General features: G+C 43.4%; 1 protein-coding gene across 1 annotated transcript; it reads left to right on the forward strand.

The window, feature by feature from the left end:
- The first annotated feature begins 6,063 nt into the window (after positions 1 to 6,063).
- Positions 6,064 to 6,999, forward strand: RNASE10 (ribonuclease A family member 10 (inactive)). Its single transcript, XM_040227077.1, has one exon. The coding sequence runs from the start codon at positions 6,064 to 6,066 to the stop codon at positions 6,703 to 6,705; it is 642 nt and encodes a 213-aa protein (XP_040083011.1). The 3' UTR covers positions 6,706 to 6,999.
- Positions 7,000 to 9,822: the final 2,823 nt, after the last annotated feature.

A 9,822-nucleotide genomic window follows, 5' to 3' on the forward strand; every position in this document is an offset into this window, starting at 1 on the left:
CATTCTTTCCCTTCTTTTGTTTCTGTCTCCCATCCTAAGAAACTCCTCACAACTGGAAATCTTCCAGCCCAAGGCTGACCTGGATTCTTATATGCAGCCAATTGTCACTAAAGAGTAACACTTGCAACTGAAAAATGAGGGGGAAATTCCCTTGTCCACAGTGTAGAAAGAACCCTGACCACCACTAATTCTTTTAAACCAGTGGTTCTCAACCATATCACCAGATCCAATCTTTTATAGCAAAACATGTGGTATGCCCCATTTACTATCCTGTAGTGTAATTCACAGATAAAATAACAGATTTACACTCATAAACCCAGGCAAGGCGCCTTCAGAGTCTGAGCACTCAGAATCATTGCTCTAACAATTCTTTCCTTTCTCTCCTGCCTTATCAGTTTTTCCTCTCTGCTTGGTCTTTATTATCAATAAGCAAACTGTTATTTTTCCTGTCTTAAAAAAAAAAAAAGCAACAAAGTAGAACATCGACCTTCTCCTGACACTCAGTCTTCTCCAGTCTCATGGCTTTATATACCTAGTCCTATGCTTTTGTCTTGTAGTCTTCATGGAACCATTCAACTTGAGTTTCTTCAGATTACTGGCCGGGGCATAGACTTGGATTACTGTGATATTGAATGGTTTGCCTTGGAAACAAACAGAGATCATTCTGTTATTTTTGAGATTGCATCCAAGTATTGCATTTTGGACTCTTGTTGACTATGAGGGCTACGCCATTTCTACTAAGGGATTCTTGCCCACAGTAGTATATATAATGGTCATCTGAGTTAAATTCACCCATTCCAGTCCATTTTAGTTCACTGGTTCCTAAAATGTTAATGTTCACTCTTGCCATCTCCTGTTTGACCACTTTCAATTTTCCTTGATTCACGGACCTAACATTCCAGGTTCCTATGCTATATTGCTCTTTACAGCATCAGACTTTACTTCCATCACCAGTCACACCCACAACGGGGTGTTGTTTTTGCTTTGGCTCCATCTCTTCATTCTTTCTGGAATGATTTCTGCACTGATCTCCAGTAGCATATTGGGCACCTACCAACCTGGGGAGTTCCCCTTTCAGTATCCTATCATTTTGCCTTTTCATACTGTTCATGGGGTTCTCAAGGCAAGAATACTGAAGTGGTTTGCCATTCCCTTCTCCAGTGGACCACATTTTGTCAAAACTCTCCACCATGACCCTTCCGTCTTGGGTGGCCCTGCATGACTTGGCCCATAGCTTCACTGAGTTAGACAAGGCTGTGGTCCATGTGATCAGTTTGGTTAGTTTTCTGTGATTGTGATCAGATTCTCAGAGGGCACAAACAGAACCTTCTGTGCACCAGGACCCAGGAGAAAGGAGCAGTGACCCCACAAGAGACTGACCCAGACTTGCCCGTGAGTCCCCAGGAGTCTCCAGTGGAGGTGTGGGCTGGCAGTGGCCGGCTGCCGGGTCGGGGGCATTGAGTACAGCAGTGCGTGCATGGGACCTTTTGAAGGAGGTCGCCATTATCTTCATTACCTCCACCATAGTCAGTAACTATTGTAACAAAAGCTAATACATTTACCCTTTTACACGCAGTGCATTGCATGGTATTCATATCATCCCTATGAAGAGCTACAGAAGATGTGAAAACTGTAGCCTAGAAAAGGAAAAAACAAGAATAAAAACCTATCCAGGGCTTCCCTTGTGGCTCAGTGATAAAGAATCTGCCTGCCAATACAGGAGACATAGGTTTGATTCCTGATCTGGGAAGATCCCACATTCTGTGGAGCTAAGCCCGTGTTCCACACCTATTGAGCCTTTGCTCTAGAGCCCAGGAGCTGCAATTACTGAGCCCACGAGCCGCAACTACTGAGTCCCACAGGCCTAGAGCCCTGGGCTCTGCAACAAGAGGAAATAACTGCAATGAGAAGCTGATGCATTACAGCTAGAGAGTAGCCCTTGCTCATCACAACTAGAGAAAAGCCTGCACAGCAAGGAAGACCCAGCCCAGGCCCCAAAATAAAAAAATTAAATAAAGTTTAAAAACCTGTCCAGCCTAACGGTCATACTTAGACCACAGACATAGATCTTTTCTTCATATAGAATCAAGGGTTAATTTCAAATCCCTAATGCTGCTGCTCCTAAGTTGCTTCAGTCGGCAGCCCACCAGGCTCCTCTGTCCCTGGGATTCTCCAGGCAAGAATACTGGAGTGGGTTGCCATTTCCTTCTCTAATGCATGCATGCATGCTAAGTTGCTTCAGTTGTGTCCGACTCTTTGACCCCATGGACAGCAGCCCACCAGGCTCCTCTGTCCACGGAATTCTCTAGGCAAGAATACTGGAGTGGGTTGCCATTTCCTTCTCCCGCAGTTCCCTGCTGCTGCTGCTGCTGCTGCTGCTGCTAAGCTGCTTCAGTCGCTAAGTCCCTTCAGTCGTGTTCGACTCTATGCGACCCCATAGACGGCAGCCCACCAGGCTCCTCTGTCTCTGGGATTCTCCAGGCAAGAACACTGGAGTGGGTTTCCATTTCCTTCTCCAATACATGAAAGTGAAAAGTGAAAGTGAAGTCGCTCAGTCGTGTCCAACTCTTTGCAGACCCATGGACTGCAGCCCACCAGGCTCCTCCATCCATGGGATTTTCCAGGCAAGAGTACTGGAGTGGGGTGCCATTGCCTTCTCCCTCAAATCCCTGCTGCTGCTGCTAAGTTGCTTCAGCTGTGTCCGACTCTGTGCGACCCCACAGACAGCAGCCTACCAGGCTCCTCTGTCCCTGGGATTTTCCAGGCAAGAACACTGGAGTGGGATGCCATTTCCTTCTCCATCAAATCCCTAATAGTAATCAATTATAAAGAAGCAGGGGGCTTTTCCAATAGCTCAGAGGTAAAGAATCCGCCTGCTAACGCAGGAGACGTGGGTTCGATCCCTGGAAGGAGAATATCCCCTGGGGCAGAGCATGGCAACGTACTCCAGTATTCTTGCCTGGAGAATCCTATGGATACAGGAGCCTGGCAGGCTACAGTCCATAAGGTCACAAAGAGTCTGACACGAGTTAACGCTCATAAGGAAACAAATGGTGTATAAAGTTGGATGTTTTATCCCTGCTGACTGCAGACAGCTATTGGGCTCAGCAGAAGCACCTTTACTCCGCCTTCATGTCAGAATGAGAGGGCAGAACAGACACCAAAGATGGATAGCATGAGCAAATTGGGAGGGTGAAATGCAATAAGTGCCCAGCATGAAGTAACTGCTCCATAACAGTTTGTTGCTGTTATTATTAGTCTTCCCTGATGGCTAAGTGGGTAAAGAATCCACCTGCAATAGTGACAGGAGACCTGGGTTAGATCCTTGGGTCAGGAAGATCCCTTAGAGAAGGAAATGGCAACCCACTCCAGTATTCTTGCCTGAAAAATCCCATGGACAGAGGAGCCTGGCAGGTTGCAGTCCAAAGCATCAAAAAGAGTCAGACATGACTGAGCGACTAAGCATGCACGCTGTTATTACTGTTATTGTGAATCAACATAGGCAGTGTAGAATTCAGCCTGATAGACTTTGCAGATCACAGAAGCTGTTCCTAGACCACCATTTGAGAACTTCTGCCTGAAAGACACAGCAAATCATCTTCCTAAAGTTCTCTATGTCTAAAGAGGATTTTCATACCTCCTTAATGAGCTCCAGGATGCTTTAACAATATCTCATGATGTCACTTTCAGCTAAAGAAATGAGTAGAATCAACACTGTAACCTCTTGACTTTATTCACCAAGGCTCTAGGGACTGACAGCTGCTATGGATATTCTCTTATTTAGGACTAAATCATCAGGTTTCCAAAACCTGACATGAATTTATTGGCTGAGGGTTGGAAACAGGAATTGGAGAATGGAGGGCTGGGATAGGCTTCATAGATAAAGACAGGTAAACAATCATCATTGACTCAAATAGCCAAATCTCATGAAGTCATGATACAGTTCTAAAATGCAAAAAGCGAAATAGCCATGTTGGAGGGAGGAACCAAATACAGTCCAAAGATTTTGAGATTTCAGAAATAACAGGAAAAGTTGAAAGGAAATACATGTAGAAAATATAAGGAAATGACTGAAATTTAAGGGCAAGGTCAGGCTGCTATGAACCACAGGATAGAGGGTATAACTCAGAAGTGGAACAATTGATTGGGTAAATAAAACCATTTGCAGTTTTCCAGACTGGAGACATTTCCTGTCTTGGATGTCTGGATCTGTTTCAATATCCAAGTAGCCTTACTTCAAAGTGTTCGTGGGAGCGGGAAGGACAATTAGCCGTGTGTTTATTTAGTGCTGGGTAGGGGGAGTGGGGGTGGAAATGGGTGTAGGAAGTAAGTCTGGGTTTAAGAGCACAGGAACCACAAGAGGATAACCATTTTCCTCCAGACCAGCATCCAGGGTACTTTTCCGAGAAAAGGAAAACTGGGAGGGACAAAATTGGAAACCGAGAAGACACAAGTATCTCTGAAGCTATCTAGGTATGTAGGTAAGTCACAGTGTTGTTGGGCACTCCAGGGAAAACCATGAGAAATTCTCTTTTTTAAAAATTAAAAATATTTGAGGGAATTCCCTCGTAGTCCAGCGAATAGGAGGATAGGTTTGATCCCTGGTTGGGAAACTAAGATCCCATAAGCTGTGCGTCATGGTTAAAAAAAATTTTTTTTTTTAATATTTGTAACTTTACAGAAAAGTTACAACAATAATACAAGGAACTCCTAAATACCCTTTGTCCAGTCACAATATTTAAAATTTTTCTTTCCCTCATTAAACCTTTTTTCTTTCTTGTTCTGTAAACACACATGCACAGACATACATATGATCTACCTTTTTTTTTTTGGCCACACTACCTGGCTTATGGGATCTTAGTTCCCCCAACCAGAGGTTGAACTCAGGCCCTAGGCAGTGAGACCATGGAGTCTTAACCACTGGACCGCCAGGGAATTCCCCATATGATCTTTATTTTGAATCTTGGAGAGTAAGTTGCTTGTATCATGCCCCTTATCAATATTTTAGGATTAATTTTCTAAGAACAAAGATATCTTCTTTGACAACTGTAGTATAAATTTCAAATTCCACATATCAAACACTGACATAGCACTCCTATCTACTCCATTGACAATATTCTTATATTATCAATTGTCCCCAAAATGTTTTTTATAGCAATGATTTTTTTCTGGTAGGGAAGGTCTCTCTTTGATAGGGGCATGAGGCTGGCATAGCAGGACAAAGGTACACAGTCCTTCTCTCAGCCTCTTTAGGATCTTTATTAGTAGGGGAACTCAGATGCTCATTTGTTTGGTTTATTTTGGTTTCATTCTTAGTCCCTATCCTCCTTAAAGAGTATAAAAAACTAATCAGCAGAAAATACCCATGTCCTAAGAGATCTATAATAGTCGGAAAGATTTGACTTGACAAGATGCAGTTTTAGCAAGGAGAAATTTGGCTCCCTCCCCACACCGTCTCCTCCCCAATCACCCTTCCCCATCAGCCTCAGCTTAGGAGTGAAAATGAACTATAGTACTTTTTCTATTCCTTTTGATCTTTTGGGGGGAAGGTGGGTAGCTGGGAGAATAATAAATACTTGAATGAGCAAAAATAAATTTGGGGAAAAAAATAGGGAGCTGGTCTCCTATGGTAATTCTAGTCCTTTACTGAGAATAAGAGTTTCTACAAGAATTTCTCTCAAGGAAAAAGTGACACTGTATTTGTCTTTTCACCTATTCTTTTTGGTGACTTGGAACTAATTTCTGTTTAAAAGCCAGTTGATGTCAACCTTCCCACCTGATTCCCCATATGTGAACCAATTATGGAACAGCTTCCCTGGGCATTTTGCAGTACTGCAGGATCCACATATTATTCCACAGCAACAAGGAATGAATGAGAGGGCAGGAGAATGGGAAAAGAGTGAGAAAGGGTCTCACTTGGGTGAGGGATGGGTAATGTGGAGAAGGGGGAGGAGAAGACCCCAAAGACTATGCTCTCGGGGTTTTGGGGAGCTTAGGATCTCTACTGGAGCCAAGTTTCATCTCAAAGTCAGTCCTCTGTTTCCCTTCTTCCCACCAGGCAAAATGAAGCTGACTCTGGTGCAGATTTTTTTCATGATGTTGCTGCTGCTGCTGGGCCTAGGGGTGGGCCTGGGCGTGGGACTCCAGATGGCCGCAGCTGTCCTGGAGGAAAGTGATCAGCTACTGAATGAGTTTCTGTCCAGTGACTCACAGGACAAAGCTGAGCCTACCAAGGAGGGACTGGACAGCCGAAGCATAGAAACCTTGCTGGTTAGCAACAAAGAAGTGGTGCAACCAGAAGACACCATCATCAATGAAGATGAAGTTGGAGGAGACAGGATGCTCAGAGCTGAGGTTCTTTTACAGAGCAACAAACACTATCTTAGATCTGACGTGATGGATAGGGAATGCAATGCCCTGATGGCACCGAATTTGAAGTCAAAAGACCACCCTTGCATACCCCAGTACATATTTATCCATGAGGAACCAGATGCAGTCAAAGCTGTCTGTAAGAGTCCTGCTGTTGCCTGTGATCTCAAGGGAGGCAAATGCCACAAAAGCCCCCGTCCTTTTGATTTGACATTCTGCAAGTTATCCAAATCAGGCCAAGTGATTCCTCACTGTAATTATGTAACTTTTATTCTTGAAAAGTACATTCTTATGTCCTGTAGTGACACGAAAGTCCAGATAACATCTAAATCATGAAGTCACTTTTCTTTTCTTCACCTTCTCACTTTTGTCTTCCTTTCACTCCTTTTCCTTACTGTTCTCATCCTTAAGTATTCTGCAAGAGAAGCTGGACTATTCTGATAAATACAAAAATATAAATCTTCTTTCCCTAGGGTTCAACCAACTTGTATTTCGTTCCTGGGATTAGATGTGGCAGAAAAGGGTGATGATGTCTGATCTCTATAGGTTCTGTCTCTTGGAGTCTATCCCTTGTCCTGGAAAAAGATAGGACAGTCTCTTTTATGATCTTGGTCATTAGTCTGTTCCCTGGTCTGGAGACCTTTAGGTGTAAAGTACAAGGGTTTAATGCATCCTTACCCACGTCCTTCCCAGCTAGCCACCATGAGCTTCTAGGGCACGCACATAAACCTCCTGGGCTTCCCAAGAAGCACTTCTCTGCTGTAGATGCAAATTAAAGTGACTCTACCTGTGACTGTATTTGAAAAACCATATGGACAAAGTTTCTTTTCCTGACCCCTGGTTGTAAGTGTACCACCTTGGTACAGTGCTATGGTGGTGCAGACAGAGATCAAACATGTCCTGGGGCAAAGACAGCATTCATTTTCCTGACCTTTCTCAACTCTTTTCTCTCCCATCTTTTACTACCTATCATTTTGGATCTTCTCTTCCCTCCCTTTGTTTCTCCCTCATCCCCAGCCACTTTCTCCTAGTCTCGTTTTCCTCTTCTTTTGGGGTTCTCCCTATTCTTTCTCTGAATCCTTTTAGAAATTCATTCAGCCAACACTGATCTCTTATGCCATGCCAGGTAAGAAGATGTTGGTCTTATAAAGAGTTTGGCATAGGGATTTAGAGGGAGGGTGGGTCAGGAGACTGATGAGAAGAGAGAACTGTTTTTTTAAAACTATGTCCAATAAGTAGAATAATGCTCACATTAGGTGCTCAGTAGATGTAGAATGAATGGGATTGGAGAGAATTTTATTCTTACTCAGTACCTCTTTCCTTTTTTTTTCTGAAAAACAAGAAAGTTGGTGAAAAAATATTTTCAGCAGAAAAGGGACTGGATCTACTCAGAGGAGAAATGCTATGGGGTTGAATAAATAGAGGGTGTAAGTGGTTGCCCCAGCCTATTTCCTCTGAATTCAAATCTATCAGGAAATAGTTTAGACAGGCAGGGGTATAGAAGAGCTCTTTGAAAATGGCAATAAGGATTCATTATGCGACTTGATTTTGAGATTTCCTTTCCCTAGGGTTTTTTCTGCTTTAGCCTTCTAGACAGTAACACACTCAAGAGTCAGGGACATCCATAAATGGGAGACTGGAGGAAGGAAAAGTTTGTCTTACTCTGCCTGGCTTTTCTTTTCCTATTCTTTCCTCATTTAGTCCCTAATTTCCCTTATCCTTCCTGTTCTTATAGGCAAGCAACCACTTAAATGTTTTGCCTCCAGTCTCTGCTCAGATTCCCCTATTTCAATATTTCCCTTTATACCTTTGACTCACCTCTCCTGGCAGTGACCTCTCAGGAGCAGTGTTGTTGGGCAGGAAGTGTGTCTACAGCTGTGGGCTGCCCTGACATTTCAGAGGTGGGTTGAGGAGTGGCAAGAGGCAAGGCCCTGGACAAGGCAGATTTCTACCCTTCCTGATGGAGGATCTCTTTCAGGAGAAATAGATAAAAGATGATTTAAGACAAGGGAGAAAAAAAAAAGAAGTGAGGTGTGAGAGAGGAAAGAAGAGTGGCTATTAGAGAAAATCAGCCATCCAGTAGGTAAACGAAAAACACTGAAGACTGGGAATGGGATGGGAAAGATTCCAAGTTTGACATCTTGACCATAAGACAAAGAATCCATTGTGTGGGGTGAACTATTAGGAGACTGGAATTAGCAAGAAACGGAAGCCAATATGTTTCCACGCACAGATGAGACTACATCCTCTCCTAGGTTCCCACCAGCTCCCCTCCTTAATGCGTGCCCACACTCCACCGAGTACCTCTATCGCCCTCTTTCGTTCTCCACTTCATACAAATCTCAGTGGTTAGGCTTTTATCTGACTATAGAGACTATTTCAGGAAGTTCAGTTCGGTTTCCTATTTCAGGAAAGCAATTTACAAAGCCTTCTACGGGCTCCTAGTGGCTTAAGCAGGAAAACATAGCTTGGTAGGTGTAATGGGTTAAGATGTGGGAACTTCACTCACCAGAAATAGAAAATTAATTCCTTTGTGGCTCAGCTGGTAAAGAGTCCACCTGCAATGTGGGAGACCTGGGCTCAATCCCTGGCTTGGGAAGATCCCCTGGAGAAGGGAAAGGCTACTCACTCCAGTATTCTGGCCTGGAGAATTCCATGGACTGTATACTCCACAGGGTCACAAAGAGTCGGACACAACTGAGCGACTTTCACACACAGCTCAAATGATGCCGGATTCACAGAACTTTCACAAAGTCTTCTGGCTTCAATGTATCTCCCACTTTGCACTTCCAAGGTATATACTTAGCCCATACAACAGATTCTCAAACCTTTTCCCAATGTTCCTAAATTCCCAAAGCTCTGAAAACTGAAAGGTTTTCTTTCAAAGTGGTTCCCAAACTCAGTGAGATGTAAGTCTGACTGAACTCTGTTAGTATAATTATTATCTTTATTTATTCTCTATAATTATTAGGGCTTCCCTGCTGGCTCAGTGGTAAAGAATCCACCTGCCAGCACAGTAGAGGCAGGTTCGGTCTCTGGACCAGGAAAATCCCCTGGTGAAGGAAATGGCAGTCCACTCCGGTTTTCTTGCCTGGGAAATCCCATGGACCGAAGAGCCTGGTGGGCTGCAGTCCACGAGGTCACTAAGAGTCGGACATGACTTACCAACTAATCAACAACAATGACTATTACACATTTCACTGAGGAAATACCAAAGTGTCTGATTATGAATACTGCCTCAGATAAACTCTTCTAGGGATGCATAAGTAATGTATCTTATATACCCACACAATGTTGCTTTTTAAAATCCTAAAAATTCTGTTTCAAAATGCATTGGCCCTAAAAGTTTCAGGTAAGGGATTGGGACCTAGATATACTATTTAGTTAGCCCTTAATTAATTTGAGTATTTAGTGAGACCATGAGCATTTTTGTGAAGACAACTCTGTATATAT

Source organism: Oryx dammah, unplaced genomic scaffold (assembly GCF_014754425.2).
Source record: "Oryx dammah isolate SB20612 unplaced genomic scaffold, SCBI_Odam_1.1 HiC_scaffold_26, whole genome shotgun sequence".
In the NCBI taxonomy this organism is placed as follows: Eukaryota; Metazoa; Chordata; class Mammalia; order Artiodactyla; family Bovidae; genus Oryx; species Oryx dammah.